Here is a 21,072-nt window from a genome sequence, read left to right on the forward strand (position 1 = left end):
GAAGCAGAAGGAGGCGGCAGGAATCGCCCGAGATGAGCTGTGTGGGGGGCAAATGCTGCAGGTCCCGCGGGGCCCGCCGCCCCGCGCGGCCCCACCCCCCCATTTCCCGTGATGCAGCGCGCCGGCCCCGCCCCAGGACTACGCCTCCCATGATGCCCGCCGGGCGGGGCTGTGCGCGGTGACGGCAGGTGGCAGCGTGCTGCCGTCACTGAGGCGGCGCGGGGAGGGGGGGGGGCTGTTTACGGCGCGGGTGGGGCGCGCAATACCGCCGCCAGCGAGGCCTAGTCGGCGGCGGGGGAAGCGGGCTGGGCCCGCGGCCGCACCATGTCCGCCTGCCACAGCTGTGCCGCCGCCGCCCGCCTCCTGGGCTCCACGCTGCCCTCTGCGCGGAGAGGTAACGCCGTCCCGTCCGCCCACCGACGCCCGGCCGGGCGCTGCCCGCCGGCGGGGCTGGGCCCTCCGTGGGGGCCCGAGCGCCGCGGCCCCTTCCGCTTCTCTGAGGGGGAGCGCCGTTCCCTGTGGCCGCCGCGGGCTGGCAGCGCTCCGCCGTGGCGCGCCGGAGCGGGGTCAGCGGGAGCAGCCCCCCCCCGGGGCAGGGGGAGGGAGAGGAGCCCTCCGGCGCCCAGCGGCAGCCGGCCTGGGCCAGCCCGGTCTGCGGCGCTGCGATAAGGGCTGCGACTAGGCAGTGGGTGCGTGTCTCGGCCTTGTCGCCTTTTTGTGGGCTACTTACCTTTTGCTAGTGTCATCCTGGGTGGTGTGAGGGGGCGGCCGGTGTTGTGTCAGAGTTAAGGGCAGCGTTAGGTGGTGCGAAGTTCTGGGAAACTACCCGGCATTGAAATATCTCCTGGGAGACGTACATAGAGAGTTAATTTCAACGGACGTGATTTTCGGCAGCATTTGCCTAGTGTGTGTTACCCTGCAGTGCTAGCAAATGAGCTTCATTAACTGACTGATTAAAAGCCTGCCTGTTCTGCAGCCTGAACTCGAATTATGTCTTATAAAGGACTTGCCCTCAGTTAGCAAAAAGTAATTATTTCCAGCTTGGTTGAAGTATGAGACTGCACAGACAACTTACTGGAAGTTGAAATGGAGGAAAGCTGCTACTTTTTTACTACTTTTGTCCTTTTCATGGTGGTGTGGGTGGTGAGAGTTGACAATACCATGTGCTGCTTTTGGTGAAAGGCAGATGATCACCCCCAAATTGTGCTGAAAATCTCTGCTGTTGCCACGTTTGCAACAAGATTTTGAATGATTGTGCCCTCAGTAATAGCCTGATGAGTCCAAGGTGATTTATTGCCTTCAAGAGGTGAGTTAACTCATTGCAGTTGACTTTACATTTACATCTGCATTTCATGATGTCATCTGCGATGAAAGGTTTAAACCAGTACTTTCAACTCCAGCCTGTCTGGCCTCATGTAAACTGGAGAAACAATAAACTTTAAAGCAAGTAACATTCTGGGTTGACTTAAGAATTATCTTTTTTATTTTTCTTTTTTTTGGTCAGAACTAAAATCTAAAAGGTATATAAAAGAACAAATAAGATTAAAACACAGATACAGAGTAATAAGATCATTTATGCATCAGCTTTCCACAGAAGTTCTTCTAAAAAAGAATAACCTTGGTGCATTTTTGTTGTTGTAACAGATTACGTCTTCTGCCAGGTACTTTGTTTGTTGTTGCTGGTTGGTACAAATGTGAGAGTATTCAGAGTACGTGGATCAATCTAGTCCGTCAAGCGTTGTGTGGGACAAGGAGGAGACTTCTGTCAGTCTCCCTGTCACTTCCTTATAGATTAGATTCTATAAGGCAATAGATTCTTCCAGGATATTTGAGGCTCGGCCCAAAAGTCATGATTTCTTTCCTCAAGTATCAACTAAAGGTTAATAAGGTGTGAAGGAGCCTCCCAGTATTTCTTAACACACTAATCTGAATGCCTTGGATAGATGCCAATTTGCTGTTTCAAAAAAAACCCCCAGCTCTGACTGCCAGCTACGTGTGTGAGTGAATACTGCTGTGCTAGCCAGCTGTTGCATATTTGAACATTTATCAGTATCTGGAAGTTGCCGGACATTGGGCTGGACTGTTGATTTCTCCTGAAAATCTGCCTCTGGGCTTATTTATGCAAGAAAGTAGTTGTGATAACTTTCTTACTACTTTATTCTCTAACTGTACAACTGTATTTTATTAAAAATAATCACTCGGACCTCATGATAAGCACAGGGACAAAGCATTTTGTGTTTAGCCACAAGGTGTTGTAGCAGTAATATGTTTGGGTTTTTTTTTCTGGTTTAGCCCATCTATACCCTTTAGAGTTCAGCATGTGTAGCAATGCTCCCCAAAGGCTGGCCAGCTAAGACTTTTGTGAAAGTGAATTTAACAGCAACAAAGGCATTACAGTGTGGGTGTAATGCTGCTGGCTATGGATCTGCTGCCAGCATCCTGTCAAATGCTGGAGGTGAAGCCCCACAGCTGCGGTGTTTCTGATCAGTAGATGGGCACAGTCAGTAATGTGGCACTTACTAGCTCAGTACTTGATGCTGTATATAGTTTCATAGTTTATCCAATACAGTTTTCAGTATTTTCTGTGTCACAGGAGTACGGTGGATCAAAATCAGTCATCTTTAGTCCATGTGCAGTGCTTAGTGGTAAAACACTTAGTTTCTGTATTACAGATTTTTAAAAAGATTACATTTTTAGTTGTTAAAAATAACTGCAAACGATCCTCAAGTTCAGGAATCTTAAGCAGCGTATAAGTTAATAAAACAACTTCAAATCTTATTTGACACTGTCATCTTGGTTGTGGCTTTGCAGAAGCCTGTGAGGGTTTTGCTGATAAATTTAAGCTTGTTCATAATGCTTTTCTTTATTTTTCTATTTTTCCGTTATAGTAGCAAGGTGAATTTTCTTAAGTGTCCTCTTTCAACTAAGATTCCAGCTCTTGGTTGTCATTATTACCTCTTTCAGAGCAGATTAACTGTACTCTGTACTCCTCTTGCCATTCATACTGTTCTTATTATTTTTTTAGAAGATTTTTTTGCATTTCTCTAGGATTCTCTCTAATAGTGAAACCATGTATTGTCAGCAATTTTGTAGTTGTCATTGTTGCTATATAGCTCTTTTGTCAAGTAAGGCACAGAGTTCTTGCCAAACCAGAGAGCAAGTGAGAATTTTGCCACTTGAGATGAGAGATAGATTCCAAGCTCTTGTCTGTGCTGAGATGTTGAAATCTCAAGCACAGTATTTGTTGATTCACATCATACCTAGTCATGAAATGTAATCCTGCCCGCTGTTGCAAGAGGAGGAAAAGGCTGTTTAGTTTCTCAATGAGGTGTTTTTTTTCATGTTGGCAATAAGCTATTTCAACAAAGTTAAAATTACAGTGAATTTTTGCTTGTGTGTGTCTGTCAGCATGTGCCAAATATAACACTACCTTTCAGTTTTCCTCAGGACAACCTTTTCTGTGAAGTGGTACCTCAATTCCTGGAAACTAGTTTTTAGTAGAGTTCATGAGTGAAAGCCAGATCCAGACGTGCAGTCTGTGAGTCTGAGGCGCTTTTTTGGTAATTTTTGCATAATAAGGGGACATTTCAAAGGTCTCTTTCTGACTTCAGGGGTTGAATTATTTCACAATAAATGCTGGATGTTGATCGTATTTATAATTCTGAGGATTGATTTCATAACTGGGATGTTCCCTATTTCATGACACAATGGGACTCTCAGTTATCTGATGTTAGAGGACCTGAAATTACTTTTGGGTCATTTTTGGACAATCCAGGCAGCTTTTAATGTGATGAACATTAAGGTGGTAAAGAGAATTTATTTTGGATAACTGAAATTTGGATGTTGATTTCTGTTGTGGAAGCCTTTGATCTCCATTTAAGGTAAATAAATTCTGGGGTTTGGTGGCACTTGTATTAGAACTAGAGTATTTTTGATGTTTAATTTTCATGTGTGTTTGGGTTTTTTTTTAGGTATTACTTGTGGTCGTACACGCATCCCTGTTTTAGGAAAACTTGGGACTTTTGAAACGCGTTCCCTAAGACGAATTCCTCTTAGAAACTTCTCAGAAACACCAGCGTATTTTGCTTCAAAGGATGGTGCAAGCAAGGATGCTTCTGGCGATGGAAGCAAGGTAATCTCATGCATTAGGTTTTTCAATAGTTTATATAAAATGTTTCTTTAATTTTTTTAGTAGATTATTTCCTTAGAATATTCCTGAAATTTTTTCTAACTTGACGTTTCTGATCCTTCAAATTGCTACAAGTGATGGTGAAGAAAAATGTAATTTGTTAGCAGACAAACTTCGTAAGCGCCCCATAACACTTTTCCCAGTTTTATGAATCTTTTTGCCTAGTGTAAAGGGACACTTGAAAATTTCGTAGAATGTTACAAATCCACAACAGGTTTCAATATCTCAGGAAAAAGTAGTAATCAGAACTATTCTTCAAAAGTCTGCTACTCCAAAGTAGGCTTTTTAAAGTAAGTACATCTTGAAATTCTTTTTTCAGCATTGATTTGTTTATACTAAACAAGACAAGTTTGTGAGGAGGCTAGCTTTATTATTGTTATATTGTAGTCTATTTTCATCCTAGTCTTTCTCTATAGTTATAGTTAATAAACAGCTTCTTCAGATAAATGATTACCTGAGAATAAAACTGCTCTTTAGTCAGCAAATAATATTCTGAGAGTTCACAGGCAGTAATGTCGCCTTACAATGGCATATTGTGACATCTGAGGAACTGTCTGGGTGACACAGGTGTGTTCTGAAGGTTCAGATTAAACTTTTTTTAAAAATAAGAAAGATAAACCTTTTTTTAATAGTCTTTTTTCTTGAGAAGGTTTCAAGGAGAACTGAGGTGGTAAGCAAGGTTTAAAAAAAATGGGTGACTGCCTTAGAAAAGGGAAGAGAGATCTTTGCTGTTTACTCAAATATAGTAGCTTTCATTAATAACCAAAGTATGAAGGCATAGAATGGATATAGATTTAAAATTTTTTAACCTTGAACACCACTAAGCAGGGTAACACAGGGAAAGATAAGTACGTGTCTGTCAGGGAATTCTGCTGTAGAAGTAAAAAAACATAAGTATTCCAAGCAATTTCTGAGATGCTTGTTTTATAGGCCATATGTACCCTACAGCCATCTGCCAGCATAGCTACATCTGTCAAGGACGTGAGAAGAGTTGTGGCTTCAGAAATCCTTAGAATCAACACAGTTGCGATAATGAAATTACTCTCTCTATAAGTATGACTTGTTTTTTTCTCTGGGGTTAGTATAAATTACATGGAAATATACTATTAAAACGTTCTTGCTGTAGTTTAGCTTGTTATCATTCTAGTGTCAGTCAAGCGGTTCTAACATAGATGGGTGTCCAAAATTGGCAGACCTGGGAAATGCAGATGTGTGTACATTTCAAAGTGTTTATATCCTGTTTTTCTAAGTTTTTGAAGTCTTTAAAAAAATCCTGACAATAGTTATTTTGTCATTCAGCTGTTGCGGTATTCACATTAGTGGATTCCATAAACACACTGCTAAATGCCTGATGTTAACAGCTCCATTGTTTGGGGCTAATTGTCTGGAAATCTTTTTTAGAAGTCTGTCGGTGAGGGAGGTGGTAAAAAGTCAAGTTCTGGAAGCTCTGGGAAAGGAGGGAACCAGCTGCGCTGCCCGAAGTGTGGTGACTTGTGCACACATGTGGAGACTTTTGTGTGTAAGTTGTAATGATACTTTCTTTTTTAAATAGCCACAGATGTGACTGTATTTGTGATCTAATGTAGTCCTGATAGCTAAGTTTTAGCCTACCTAATTATACAATGTCAAAAAATTTGCTATGTGTGGTTGGGCCACGTTGGCTTGATCATGTATTGTCTCTGTGGATATGTTTGTGTAATTTCCTGTGATGTGTGGTGGAGCAAAGTATGGCCGTGGAATTCAGACTGCAACTGTGAGTATGCAGTTTTATCCAGGTAGGAGGTTGTAAAGTCCAACTAGAAAATCCAAAATGTGTCAGGTACCTGGTGTTCAGCAGCAACAGCTGCTTTTTTTGAAGTGCAGTCCAAATTCATACCGGTTCTGCTTTAGGTTCAATCAGACTTGAGGACATTGCTCCTTGTTTGAGTGCTAATGAGGCCAGCTTAGAAAATAGTTGCCAGAAAGCAAATACCCATTGTTAGCTGGTGGGTCTTGAGGAGGAAGTATCAAGTTATAATCAGACTTGTACACTAAGAAGCTTAAGACAAGGTCAGCATAAACTTGTTCAACAGTTGTTAGTATCACAGTTGGTGAAAATAATGAGCGGATGTGCTATTATTTGCTGCTACTTATATAAAATACTATTTAATAAAAATGATCAAACGTCATGAATCACAAGACAATTCTATACTAACATATTTATTTATGTTAGATAAAAGGATAAGTCCTCAGCTGCTATTTTTTTCCAGAAATAATAAGCTTTTTTTTGTTGTTTGCTTTTTGCTTATAGTTTCAAACTTTTCTGCAAAAGCTGGCGCTAGTTGATGTAACTAGAAGTACAACCCTATGTGGTGTTCAGTGTATCAGTCTCTCCTTGGACTAGATGTGGTTGAAAATAGTGGAAGGATTTTTAACCTCATTTTCGTTCTTATCAGATGGTTCATGAGTAGACACAGACATTTTGAAACTCTCCCTTCCCCGTTTGCTCCTCTTGTTACTGGAGTTTGTGCTTTTATCTGGAAATACCACTAAGGCGTTGCCCCGGAGTAGAAGCAGCAGTGTAACAACAAACAACCCAAAAACTAATAGGAAAAAAGAAATCTGTCCTGTTCTGCCCGAAATGAGTGGGTTGCAGGTTGTGTTAAACATACTGTAACTTGATTTGTCAGATAAGCGTTTCATGTTGCTTAGTCAGGAAAAATGATGAATTTGCTCAATTCTGGTTTGAATTACCAAACTGCAGAGCCTTAAGTCAATACTTAAAGCAAAAGGAAAATACGCAATTAGCATTTGTTTCAGTCTTTAAATATTAGGTTTTTCAGTCATTTTGTAAGAAGTAGGGAAACAAAATCCTAACTAAAAGCCACATTTATTAATAAATTAATTGCTATCGAGTTGTAGTGTGACAGGCTGGTTGTCTGGTGGAGTTTGTTTTTAATGGGGCTTCACTTTGTATCTGCAAATCTTGCACAAGGATTTGCTTGGCAATGCTTTTTCCAGTAATTAACAATTAAGGCAGAAGATGATGCAAACCAAAAGGAATTTTGCTTTGACACACTTTCTCAGCAGTTCCTGTATTGGTTTTGGTTGTGCGACTCTGTAAGAAGAGTTTTGTGATCAGTGAAATAAGATGTGAGCCTCAGATATAGGGTGAAATCCAATAGCTGTAAAGCTGATTGGCATAAGAAGCCTTACCTAGGCGCTGCTTTTACTGTCTCCACCTGATGCCGTCAGGTTAGCTCCCATCCTCCAAAGCAAGACTTCCCTGCTATTGTACCTACTTAATAGGCAAGAAGCTTCCCTGCTTGCTTTCCTGATGTGTTTTTACCTTATAGCATCTCAACCCTACAAGTGTTTTTGAGATTAATCCTCTGATTGTTTTTGCTTCCTGTATGTATTTTGGAAATGCGGCCTTTCTCTTTGATAAGGTCAGCTTGTATGGTATTTAGAAATCTCTTTGAAATGCAGCCTCCGTGGTAACGTTGCCTGAATCAAAAACCAACACTTGACTTGAATTTTAGTATACTGTAAATATTTGCAGACATCTTAATGACAGTGAAGTGGTTTGACAGGAAGCTCTTTGCTGTGCTTTCATGTGTTTGCTAAAAGAACTTGCGAAAACATGCCAGTATTTGAGAATAGCAAAGTTGCTTGCAATTTTGAGTTTTAGGGAGATAGAAGTACTTGAAATTGGTTTCCTTGCATTTCAGAGCAACCTTCTCAGTTCTCTTTGTTCTGTTAAACTTACATTGATACTTTTTCCCAGATTGCTGTGTAGATACAGAAACTGGCCAGTTTTACAGCTGTGTTTTGATAACTAAGTCTGCTCCCCCAGGCACCCTGTACATCAGAGTTTCTCTGTAACCATTGACCTTACTGGTCTTGCTGAAAATTGGGAAGATCTCTAATAACCTTCCTCTGTGCTGCCTGGAGTAATTGATAAAAAGTGTACTCTAAACAATATTTTGTTTTTGGTGAATGATGTTTTGAAGATGCACAATAGTATTCTTACAGCCTGCTATTTTATTTTCTATTTTTTTTAACCGTTCCGGTGGACCTAAAAAGGGGGCAAGTATTCTTGTGGCGCTTTCATCCTAATTAAGCTGACTGTTAGCATTGTATAAGGAAGGACAACCACCTCATGGCACTGCAGTCATCAAGAGTATCAGAGGTGTTTTGAGTGAGCACTGGGAGAAAGTTTGGGGGGTTTCCCGACAATTTTCCCTACAAAATTGTTGCTAAATGATAGTTATGTAGGAGCAGTGGGTGCTTGCAAGTGGTTCTTCATCTTGTCCCATCAGGCAGATAACCCAGGAGAACTTCCTAGTATTTATATGAATTTTCTTTGGAGTAGAGTTAATAAAGCTGTGATGGTCACAGTGTTATGTGCTACATTCTTAAAATAATTTGCTGGTCTTACTTATCCAGTCATAAGGTATGCTTAGTATTAAAAAAAACCCCAAACAACAAAACCCAACAAAAAAAACCAAACAAAAAACCACACCTGCTCCTCTTTTGCTGATGTTAGATCTATGGGAGGCAATAACAAGTTATAAATAAGCAGCTTGTTTATTGCTAGAGGCTGTTATTAAAATGAGCTGGTTCAAGCTGTTTTCTAAAAACTTCTTATGATTTCAGAAGTTTTGATGTTGAAGCTTTTCATGTGGTGGTTTTGCTACGTTTACTTTTAATTGAATACATTTACTAATTTATTTACTTTAAATCAGTCCTGTTGCACATGATTTGCATTTAATAGCATAGTAGTATGGTCAGAAAAGATCTATTTTTGATTACAATAATTACAAATTTATTCTTTACTGTCTATTTTTGTTTATTTCAACTTTGCTTTTCCAAAGGGAGGAAAAAAGGTAGTGCAAGTTCTAGTTCGCAGGCTTTTGAAGCCAATCTTTGCAGAGAACATGATTTCTTGAGATACAGTTCACAAAGTCAGTGGTAGAAGTGTTTGGCTTTTGGAATTTGAAAGAAATTTGTTCTGCTCCTGGCAGTAAAAATAAATAAGCAAAAGATCTTGCAAAACATCAAAGTCCTGATCATCTGTTGCATACCACAGCTGCCTCTTGTTGGGATGAGCCCTTTGTGTGACCCCACTGTGCTCTGTGTCCTGGGCTTAGGTGACTGAACCATGCTCCATAGTGTTCCACAGCCAGTGGGATGCAGAGACTGGGAGCTGCCACAGCTGTCCTTTCCTGAGTCTGCTGCATGCCGTCTTTGAGATTGACGGTGTAGATTGCTTCCTGTACTTTAGAGTAGTCGGTCCCTAACCACAATTACGTTTTTGCCTGCTAGTTTGAGTTAGGAACTGTTACTGTGTAGTTAAAGCCCTCGTTAATTTTACATCGCTCTGAGATGCAAAGTTTCCTCTTCTGAGTGTAGTGCTATTGAAGAAGTATGAAATAGATTTTTACTTTTTAATCCCTTGTTTGGTTGCTGCCCTGCATTGTGACTTTTTGGGCAAGTTGTATTCCCTCTGTGTCAAATTTCATAGTCCAATAATTTGTTTTAAATCTTCTAAGGTAAAGGAAGGGGAAGTGTGTAAACAAAGAGGTGACTGTGCTGTCTTACAGGTGCTTGCCCTTTGTATGACAAATGGGGCAGTTGAATGAATGCTAAGCAGTTCCTCTTACTGTTTTGTTTTACTTTTCTGTAGCTTCCACCCGTTTTGTGAAGTGCGAAAAGTGTCACCATTTTTTTGTTGTACTGTCAGAGGCAGACACAAAAAAGAGCATCATTAAAGAGCCTGAGTCAGCAGCAGAAGCAGTGAAATTGGCATTCCAGCAGAAGCCACCACCTCCACCGAAAAAGGTATGGTTCTTAATTTCATCCCAGTGTTTCCTTCTGTTACAGCCTGGTGAAATGCTTTACTTCTTAATCTGCATCAGGTGTGTAACAGTTCACTTTGACACAGCAACAAGCAATAAAGAAGATTAGCTCAAGATTAAACCTTTGAGAGCTATATGACCCAGCAGGACTCTGATAAAAGGAACAAGTAGATTCGGTAAAAGCAGCTGGGCTTGTTTTCCTCTGCCTTTGTCTTGTGACTGAAGTCCAGTACCTTCATTTTCTCCTTGTGGCCCTGCTAACCTCAACCCTCACCATCCATAGTATCTTCCATTTCCTGCAATGGCCTCGTATTCTGCACCCTTAGGTTAGCAGCTTCCTTCTGTAGCTGCAGAACCTTTTATTTGGCCTGTTTGTGGGTGAGAACTGTGGCTGGTCAGCTTGTGGCAATGACCCATCTTAAATCATTTGGTTTCCCTCTCTCGAATAATGCAGGAGCTTGTTGTGTTTCTCAGTTTCTAGTGCACTGTAATGGTTTCTGAAGCTGCACGTGGCTCCTGGTTAGGCCTCTTTTAAGAAATTTAAGTATGCTTGAAATTTCTGTTCCTCTTACAAATTTGGGTGAAAATGACAATGGATTTAAATATTCTTAGGGGAGAACTGACAGACACAGCATGATTGTGTAAGCACCGTGGTTTTAAGTAAACTCATCAACAGCAATGTATTTTGTATTTTAGATGCAGGGCTTCTGTTTCTTAGTTCTGTAATGGTTGGTTTAGACCAAAGTCCATCTTTGGCACAATACACTATTTTTTCTTTTCTGCTGCAAGATGATTTAGAAGTGTTACTAAGATGGAGTTACCTTTCAGATTTATAACTACCTCGACAAATACGTTGTTGGTCAGTGTTTTGCCAAGAAGGTGCTTTCAGTTGCTGTGTACAATCATTACAAGAGGATCTACAATAACATCCCAGCTAACCTGAGACAGCAAGCAGAAGTTGAAAAGCAGACTTCTCTAACACCAAGAGGTTTGTATGATGTTTTGTACTTTTTCTGGTCAAACAGAACCCATCATTTCATGGCCCTAACTTAACAAACCTGACAAAGGTTTTACCTTGATGGTAGATGTTCTGTATATGTAAAAGAATTTCTATCAAATTTAATTTTCACTGTACGTGAACTTCTGTGATCTATTTAAATAGTAATCCAGAAGGTTTATAGTGCCATGGGTATTAAAAGTTTAGTGGTTTTACTGACACATTATTAGATATTTAACTTTATAAAGTGAGTCTCCTAAATTTTTCTTTCTAGTCTCATTTACTGCTTAATGGTAAATCTGCTGCTTAATCTGCAAGCAACAACTAAGACAATATTTTGCATAGGTAATTTGATGAATAATTAGCTTTCTAACCTTACTTGCTGCTGTTGGCAGCATCTGTTGGTGACCATAGTATTCATAGTATTGTTCCATATCTAGCAGGTGTAGATGGAGTTACTCTTGGCAGTACTTTTGCTACTAAGTGTGTAGCTATGTTGATCTAATTTATTTTTAGAAGTAGGATTCAGTTACTGTTTCTGATTCAAAGTGTACCTTGATTTTTTTTTTTTAAGGTGTTTTGTTTGGTCTTGCAAAAAATAGTATGCTAGGCAAACAGAAAAGAAATCTTCCTTTTGTGAATTTACGTAAAGAAGTATTTTAACTGAGGGGAAAACACTAGTAGCACTGGCCTGGCAATGGTAGAGAGCAGTTGTGTACTTGGCACTGGAAAGTTCCCAACCCTCCACAGAAAGATAAAATGGTGCACATCCAGAGAGACTGGCAGTAAATGCTTATGACAGATAGTACTTTGAAATATGTGAAATCCTACATTATAACACTTGGATATAAACGTGAGAGTTTAAGGCAGCCTTTTCAAACCAAAATTATATTTTTGCATTTTTCCCCCTTCTAGAAGTGGTTTTAAAATTAAAATCTAATCAGAGGTAATAATTGTGACAGTTTTCAGTTGTAGAAAGCTTGCTGTCATTTTAAAAGCATGGAAGTTGGGGTTTGGATTAATTTTGGCAGCAATAAAAACTAATTCATGTGGGAGTGTCTTGTTAGAAATACATTCGTACACAGTGATGAGATATTCAGAAGAGGGCAAGAGGTGGAGAATTTATAAACTTTTTATAAACCTATATTTTATTACTGTTTTCATCCTCTCTCTTAGAATTAGAAATCAGAAGACGGGAGGATGAGTACAGATTTACAAGTAAGTGAACTCTCTCCTCATGTCCTCCTCTGCAATATTTACTCTTTTGATGTTAACATAGAATAGTCTTTAGTGACTGCTAGTTTTGAAATGCTGGGTAAACTTCTCTTTGCTTTTCTTCTGCAAGTAAGTTTAATTGAAGGCATTGAGTATGCTTTTTAACAGAGGTGGCTATGATTTGACTCTTTTTATCTAGTTCTAGGTGGAAAGCAGGTAAATTGTAAAATACAATCTTTTATGAAGTTAAATAATCATCTGTCCTTAGAATTATTCTCAGTAAACCAAATGAAATGTAGATTTTATTTTTTCTTTACTTAGATCTGAGGTGAGATGATATTAGTAATGACATACAGAATATGATGTGAGGTAAATAATAAAGGAAGTTATGCAACTGTTTTCTGCAGGGTATTTGCACTCTTAATATGCGCTGTCACCTTGAAATTCAGAATGTTGCTGCTTTTTGTCTGGGTGATGTCAGTTATGTTTATTTTCAGTCCACTGGTGCTCTCACTGGCTATTGAACTTCTTTAGTCTGTGAACTTATTCCTTAGTCTAGTGTAGGTCATTTGGAATCACGGTTATTGTTCTTGAAACCAATTTTCTTGATCTTCAAAATTCTACCCTGCAAGCCAATTAAAAAATTGCTCTGAAATTAAAAAAGTGCTCTGAAAAAAGAAAATCCAACTGAATGTCTGTATCCATGTGTAGAGACAAAACCTGTAACAACCTGAGGCAAGTCTTTAACTCTCAAGACTAGAGCTGTGCATTGCTTTTGTAGTTGTTACAGTATGCCAATTCTTGTACTTTTTCATCATAGAGAGCAACAGTTTGGGTTTATTTCTTGTGTTAAAAAATAACTCATTTTAACTGTAATTTTTTATAATTTGTAAAAACTAAAAATGTCTCTAGTTTTTAATATAGAGGAATATTTTTAGATAATCCACTGTACCATTGGAAACTATTTTTGTATATATAAATATATGCTTGTGCAAAAATAGTTGGAACTCATGTTTTGGTACTAATTGTGCCATATTGCTGTTGCAGTCCTATCTGTAAACTTCTCTACAGATAGAATTATAGATTTGCAGAACAAAACAGAAGAACCAAGCTTTTATTGTGCATGTAAGGTAATGACAGACCTTGTGAGCGCTCAAACAGTACTGTTATTCTCTTCAGAACTACTGCAGATTGCTGGAATCAGTCCACACGGTAATGCTTTAGGAGCATCGATGCAGCAACAAATGAACCAGCAGATACCTCAGGAAAAACGGGGAGGAGAGGTACTAGATTCGCCCAATGATGACATAAAACTTGAAAAAAGTAATATTTTGCTGCTTGGACCAACTGGATCAGGTATATAGCTGTGTGTTTTTATAGGTGTCAGATTTTTCTTAGAATTGATTATTAACAAGTCATTTTCCTCTTTTGTGAATATTCCAGTCTGGTGTATAAAAAGCTGGGGGTTTTGTGCTTTCATGCCATGGTAATAAGCTGAGCTAAATGACCTTGAAAAGAAAGCGGATCTAGTCATGTGTGGGGTTTTTTTGTTTTGTTTGGGTGGGGTTTTTTATACTTATATTTACTGGCTGATTAAAAGATGCAACTTCCACTAAGCTAAAATAAAATACATTTAAAGTTTCTGTTACATGTTAGTTAGATGTTAGATGGCAAGCTGAGAAGATGCAGTTAGAAAGTGTTGGTTAGCGCCTGGGACAGATCAGTTGCAGGGGAGATAAAAGAGAAATTATATTTGTATGTTCATAAGAAGTGGAAGTGTTTGTGCTGAAGACAGCATTTTGTAGACTATTTGGGAGAACATTCACTGAAGAATTTTTTAATTCTGTTTCTCCCCAACTTCAAAGCAGGAGCACTGGACTTTGCACTGCACCCTGAGTGTCTGCAAAGGTCTACTGATTTATTTAATGTTTAATCTATGCAAGTACATGTATTCTGTTTTTTATATTGTGTGACATCTTATTTGTGATACTGTATGCATTTCAAGCTGCCTCAAATGTGTACTGTTAGTCTAATTCAGAAATAGAGCTTGCCAATGTAAAAAACACTGTTGATGAACACTAGCTCCCTTGAAAAATGTTCTGATATGAATATATGAACATGCTGGCATCATTCAAAAAGTCTACTAACAGTAATAATGATCCTATGGTAAATATTTTGGTTTGTGTGCTCTAGAGAAATGTATGGTAGTTGTAACATGGTTTTTATTTTATCAGGTAAAACCTTGCTGGCTCAGACTCTAGCTAAATGCCTAGATGTACCTTTTGCTATCTGTGATTGTACTACCTTGACTCAAGCTGGCTATGTTGGTGAAGACATCGAATCTGTCATTGCAAAACTCCTGCAAGATGCCAACTATAATGTAGAAAAAGCTCAGCAAGGTAAACTTTTACAGTATGTTTTCTGAAGTTCATTCATAGACTGTGTTCATCTCGCCTAAGTGCTCTAAACTTTGAGACCACCAGTACTTCTGTAATATATATTCCTGTTGCATGTACTTGAAACTTTAACTCACTAAATCAGAAATAATAAACCTGAAAAAAGCTTGAAGCATATCTTGTAGTTTTTTTACGCTTGTCCATAGTTGGACAGGATTGCATACATTTTTGCAATTCATAGTATGGAGGTAGAAAAGACTGCTGCTGTATTAAATTATGTTCTTCCCTGTGTGTAAGTTCTTGCTTCTCTTTGAAAAGTGGAGTCTTCCTTAAATCCATTTGCTGTAACTGCAGGAATTGTTTTTCTGGATGAAGTAGATAAGATTGGCAGTGTGCCTGGTATTCATCAGTTACGGGATGTCGGAGGAGAAGGTGTTCAACAAGTAGGTATTTTTTGTGGAGTAATTTTACTTCATAAGTGAACAGCTGGTCAAGTCTATGTATCATCCTACTATGTGTCAAATATCATGGGAGTTTATAGAGTCATAGTTCTTCAGTTCCTTAATTATTAACCTTTGAAACCCTCATCTTTCCTTTTTACTTTTTTCATTCAAAAAAACTCTAAAAATCTCAAAAGTAACTCAAGACAGCTTCACAGAAATGTTTTAATTGAAAAACATCTTCATAGCATTCACATAGCAACTTGCATAACATAGGCAAAAATAGATAACCTTTTCTGTTTTGACAAAACTTGAAGTAACTTGTTAGTAAACGCAGCTCATGATGTTCATGGGAGTCACTTTAAAGGAAGACTTGTCTGTCCCTGAGTGGAATTGTCTTACATGGAGAACAGATTCCTTTAAACGCTTACTGTTACTGTAAAGGCATAAGGGAGCAAAAAATGTAAGTACATCTGTGAAAGTAACCACAGTATGGTGTGCTGCCTTATATGATGCTACACATTAGAATTTTATATTTCTTCTTTCTTCTTTCTTCCTTAGGGCTTGTTAAAATTACTAGAAGGCACAATAGTAAATGTTCCAGAAAAGAATTCTCGTAAACTACGTGGAGAAACGGTGCAGGTTGACACAACAAACATCCTCTTTGTAGCTTCTGGTGCTTTTAATGGTCTTGACAGAATTATCAGCAGGAGGAAAAATGAAAAAGTGAGTGCATCAGGCTGTGTTTGAACTGAAAAATTATCTTAATTACTGTTCGCAGTACTGACTTCTCAAGGTCTTGCTATATTTATACTCCCGCTGTTTGTAGAGCAGTGGGTTTCCATCTGTTACCTGGGAGCTTGAGGTCAAGCCTAAGAAAGGTAGCAAAGAACAAGCCTGTTGTTAGTAGGCTTAAGTAGCTTGCTGTGGTCTTCCACAGAGACATTCTTAGCATATGCAAACAGGAAAAAAATAGGGGGTGAAGAAGGTTGAAAACTGTTGGTAGAGAACTTGCTGTCTGTACTAGAGTGGTAAACGCTTTAAATTGTCATGTCCAATGTTTCTTAAAAAGGGAGTATGTGAAACAGTTCTAGCAGTTGTAATAGGATTTCTTTCAGTTGGAGTGTACCAAGTACGAAACTGAGAAAACCTTTGGATGTTAGTAGAAAGAGGCTCTTGCTGTTGATGCTCAGATAGTTTGAGCTATCATCATCTTAAAATACCTAGTCATGCAGTTCACTATTTTTTGTGTTAATGTCTGGGGACAGAATTCTGGCTGCAGCTTTCTGACAAAATGTGCACGCTGTCTTTAATGAGAGTGACTGAAATCCAAATAACAGTTCATGGTAATTCATGTAGCTTTTCATGTAAGCACACTTGCATGCATTTGCTTCACTTCTGAACAGGCCTTTTCAGCATCACTGGTATTTGTAAACGTGGTGGGACATGTTACTACTAACCTTTTTTAAGAAAAACTTGCTCTTAGGCTGAGGTGTTGATACTTTACTGAGGGAATTAAATGTTATAAGAAACTGATTGTGTGCAAGGGGTCTAATTTTAGTATTGGTAACTTCTTGAGCTTGAGTGAGTATGTAATGACATAATCGGTTGCTTCCGTTTTTTTAATGCACGTGGAATGTGATTTAGTTGCATAAAGAAAACTTTAGTAAAGTTCTGTAAGTACAACATGTTTGTTTTGCAGTACCTAGGATTTGGGACACCATCTAACATGGGAAAAGGCAGAAGGGCTGCAGCAGCAGCTGATCTTGCTAATATAAGTGGAGAGTCTGATCCACATGAAGATATTGAAGAAAAAGATCGCTTGCTGCGTCATGTGGAAGCCAGAGATCTCATTGAGTTTGGCATGATTCCTGAGTTTGTGGGACGCTTGCCTGTTGTGGTTCCTCTGCACAGCCTAGATGAGAAAACCCTTGTACGGATTCTCACTGAGCCACGAAATGCTGTGGTTCCTCAATACCAGGCACTATTCAGCATGGATAAGGTTTGAATTTTTATTCGACAGCTCTTCAATATTTTTTGTTTATAAAGCAATCTAAAATATCAATTGGAATCACTTCTTGTCCCTACATGTGCACCTCCCCGCTCTGAAAAAGTAGTAAGCTAATTCGTTAAAACCTGACTGGTTTAGATTGGGTGCTTGTCCTTGTGGGGCAAGTAATCTGGAAATAGTTGGACCATTCTTCATGTTAGTGTTCAAATGAACATGTGTGACCTTGCCTAATAGGCATCAAGAGCCACTTCATGTACTGCAGAGGTATTTATAGTACTTGTAGGTAAAGGGCCGTAGTCCCTACTGGTAATGTTAGTCACAAACAAAGTCTAGCTGAAGGTTTGTATATGCAGCTTAAATGTTAAATGTTCTGGTCTGTAACAGGTAAATATTACTGTTAGTTATTTTCAGTAACGCACGCACTGTTGCACTCAAGACAATGTTGAGTTACAAATGAAATGATGAACTAAGCTTACCATTTTTCTTTATGTAGTGTGAATTAAATGTAACTGAAGATGCATTGAAGGCTATAGCCAGACTGGCCCTGGACAGAAAAACTGGTGCAAGAGGTCTTCGATCTATAATGGTGAGTAAATTAAGTCTCACTGAGTAAATGAAGCTATGTATGTTTGTGTGTATGGACCTAATAGAGACAATTTTCAGTCAAAACCTCACTTAATTCTGGGTCTTTTATGGGTACACTAAGTCTCTTTTTAAAACTTAGTGTATTCAGAGTTCTTCCAAGAAAACTCTCTAGCTCTGAAAATCACTTGCTGACCATGTTGTTACGTAGAAGAAGGCATACAGAAATACTTTTTCCATCTTGCTCTCTTTCAGGAAAAGCTGTTGCTGGAGCCCATGTTTGAAGTGCCCAATTCTGACATTGTGTGCGTGGAAGTTGACAAAGATGTTGTAGAAGGCAAAAAAGAGCCAGGATACATTAGGTAAAACCGTAACGGAAGTATCAGAACAGACTAGTAATGTGGCTAGACAGGTATTCTGATGTTTGCTGTAGGAAGGAGCATGTAAACACAAAACCATGCACACAACCTAGAAAGGATCTGATTCTCTGTATACTGTACACAGCTGAATTAGTGCCTGTTCTGTCCTAGAGACTTTGGGTTTGTATTGCTTCAGTTTTTAATAGAAATTGTAAAATAAAACGATACGATGGTACTTTTAAGTCTTTTCTGTGTGTGTGTATACCTGTAGAAATAGAAATAAATTATAAGCATCATAAGTTAACAGTAAAAACCTGAAGTTTAATTGTGACTGTACTGAAATTTCTGAAATGGAACTCTTTCTTTCCTCCTCCTACCACTGTGAGGTGGCTTTTTTTTATGCAAGCTCCAGGCTGCTGCAGTTTTCCTCTCTGTTGCTCTTGCAGCAGAGGAGAGCCACAAAGGCACATCTATTGATTTGCTGAACTCATGTTAATTAATGTTGTAAAGGTTGTATTATGGTAATGAAGTGGTGAAATGCTGAAAGCACTGGATAAATCTGGATTTTAAAAAAATAATAATTAATTTGAGTGAACAAAAGATGGAGTTGAGAGGGAATGGGTCAGGTCTGAAAACACAGGTCTGAAACTTAGTAACTCTGGCTTGGTTTCTACGCCTGACAACTTACTTTTGAGTGACTTCCTCCGCTGAGGTACATGCTTTGCATTCATCTGTGTCTGTGCCGAAGCTTGGCTCAGCACACCTTGCGTCTCAGAGGGGGTGGTTGCACTGGAAAGTATTAGCTTACACGCATGGCTGCCTTAAGTGATTTTGTAGAGCACCAGCATTCATGTTTGCTGGAAATGTTTGATTTAATCAGTAAATTTATGACTTAACTGAATTCAATAGCCTTTTGATTTTCAGTAATGAGACTCCATACTGGTTGTAAGGTAAATTGGCATAGTGCCATTTTCAGATCAGAAACTCATTTAGCAGATGGATGCTTGTCAGGACACTTGTGGTTGGGGGCACTTTGCAGGTGGCATGTTTACCAGAAGCTATGGAAACTGTCTCCTTCCTCAATTTCTGAAGTATCTGATCAGTTCGTTTTAATTATAGGGCTCCCACTAAAGATTCGTCTGAAGAAGAATACGACTCTGGCGTTGAGGAAGAAGGCTGGCCTCGACAAGCAGATGCTGCAAACCATTAAATACTGTCAGAATGCTTGCCCGCATAAAGCGCACTTGGTTATTTCCTTACGATTGTCTCTGGCTTCAGTCTGATACTAAAGGCATTGGATCTATTGTGGATACGATACATGATGAGGAACTTTATTAGATAAATCAGATCATGTATTTTATTGCAACATCACATAGACTTATTTGATGGGCATTGTGTGGACTTGGATAGCATAATGTTCAAATATGAAATGTATATTACACTTGTTCAATTAAAATGTATAGCAAATACAGCAGCACCTGGATTGCTCTTTCTAGAACCTAAAACAGCAGTGCAGGTGCTGCCAATAGTTAGATTTTACAATAATGTTACTCTACAAATGGGAAATCAAGATTAATAATTAGTAGAGGGTGAATAAACCATTAGCTCCTCATACGGCTGACGGGGGGGTGCGTTCAGGTCAGTGTTAGGTACCTGCTGGTGTTTGAAACCCGATGGGTGTTGGAGTGACTTTGTTACATTGGTGGGGGAGGAAGCCCTTGCAACAGGATTTTGGAAAAACTGGGACACACTTTATGGCACTACTGGGAGATTTTGCTGAAATGCGACACGAGTTTGTTACAGTAATTTGAATGCAATATCAAATAATATCCTTTCCTTCACCCTTCCATTAGGACTAAGTTTTAGTCACCTTGAATACTGTGAAAGACGGTGAAGTCAGTAATTTGCTAATTTTTCCAGAGGGGTGAACAAGGTTTCTAGGAAGTGGTAAGCCATCTGAATTTGGATGAGAAGGAGACAGAAATTTTTAAATATTAATGTTCTAATATAGTACATTTTGTTTAACATATTGGAACTATCATGCATCAATTTTTTGGTGCCAGGTATTTGCCCAACCTATCTTATAATGTTAAGAGATGAAAGAAGTACATGTATAATATTTTTGATGTAATCGGTAGTGATTGTTCACATGACAGTGCTTTTTAAGTTATACGCTCAAATGCTAGTATTGCGTCTTGTGGGTGTCTTGATTTTTTTTTCTTTTTTTTTTAGTCGCACAGCAAAGCAATCCTCCCTCTTTTGTTCTACACCGAAATTAATTCAATCCTTTAGGAAAGTCTTTGTAAAAACACTAAAGGACCTGTATGTCTTTGATTTTCGTTTTAGGAATTATGTTGCTTACAACGTTTTGTCCTTTGGTGATACGTGGACTTCAGTTTTACCAACCCTTTTTTCTAAACTATTAATTCATGCTATTTAAATAAAACTTCGGTCATTCTTTTTGGTCTAGTGGGTGTGTTAGGACAGGAAAGGATACTTGCAGATGTGTTGACCTTGGTTTTGCTGTTAATTTTCTGTCATGTAAATTTTATGTAATACTTGTGATCTTACCTAGCAGTGTGACATGCAGCTGCAGCCAGGTGCAACAGATACTTCCCTTAGGATTTCAGGGTTTTTCCGGGTTAAATGACCCACTAATGGTTCAGACAAAGCTGCGGTTTGGAGTTGAGGATATTCTTGGGAGAAGCTTGGTCCCCTCACAGTGGGAATCTGTGGTGAACTATCTGTAACTGCATCCTCACTTTTCCTCTTTGTAGAGTGGGAAAAAAAAATATAACTGTTTTAATTGAGTCCTTTAATTCACATCCTTTTTTAAATGGATTAAAAAAAAAAAAGAAAACAACAAACCATTTTAGGTGAAAACTGTTCAACAACTTGGTTTTGAAAGTTGTTTGGAATTATGTAATCCAGAATGTTTTTAAGGAAACAAAATGCTGTGTAACTACAGTTTGTACTTCACCTCTGGCGTTTGAATAAAACAAAGCGAATATTCAAGCAGCGGAGAGTTGTCGTCATCCCCAGA

At 38.9% G+C, this 21,072-nt stretch overlaps 1 protein-coding gene across 2 annotated transcripts; it reads left to right on the forward strand.

Annotated features, from left to right (window-relative positions):
* The first annotated feature begins 234 nt into the window (after positions 1 to 234).
* CLPX (caseinolytic mitochondrial matrix peptidase chaperone subunit X) lies at positions 235 to 21,044 on the forward strand. Of its 2 annotated transcripts, XM_055815233.1 has the most exons (14): positions 235 to 394; positions 3,972 to 4,132; positions 5,591 to 5,708; positions 9,858 to 10,012; positions 10,858 to 11,017; positions 12,203 to 12,244; positions 13,421 to 13,597; positions 14,476 to 14,640; positions 14,992 to 15,080; positions 15,639 to 15,803; positions 16,780 to 17,079; positions 17,582 to 17,674; positions 17,926 to 18,032; positions 19,149 to 21,044. In XM_055815233.1, exons 1-14 carry the CDS (start codon positions 325 to 327, stop codon positions 19,237 to 19,239), a joined length of 1,893 nt encoding a protein of 630 aa, XP_055671208.1. In that variant the 5' UTR covers positions 235 to 324; the 3' UTR covers positions 19,240 to 21,044. The 2 variants fall into 2 exon arrangements, with proteins under 2 accessions (XP_055671208.1, XP_055671216.1); XM_055815241.1 differs by lacking the exon at positions 12,203 to 12,244.
* The last annotated feature ends 28 nt before the right edge of the window (positions 21,045 to 21,072 follow it).

This window comes from Falco peregrinus, chromosome 1 (assembly GCF_023634155.1).
Source record: "Falco peregrinus isolate bFalPer1 chromosome 1, bFalPer1.pri, whole genome shotgun sequence".
Classification (NCBI taxonomy): Eukaryota; Metazoa; Chordata; class Aves; order Falconiformes; family Falconidae; genus Falco; species Falco peregrinus.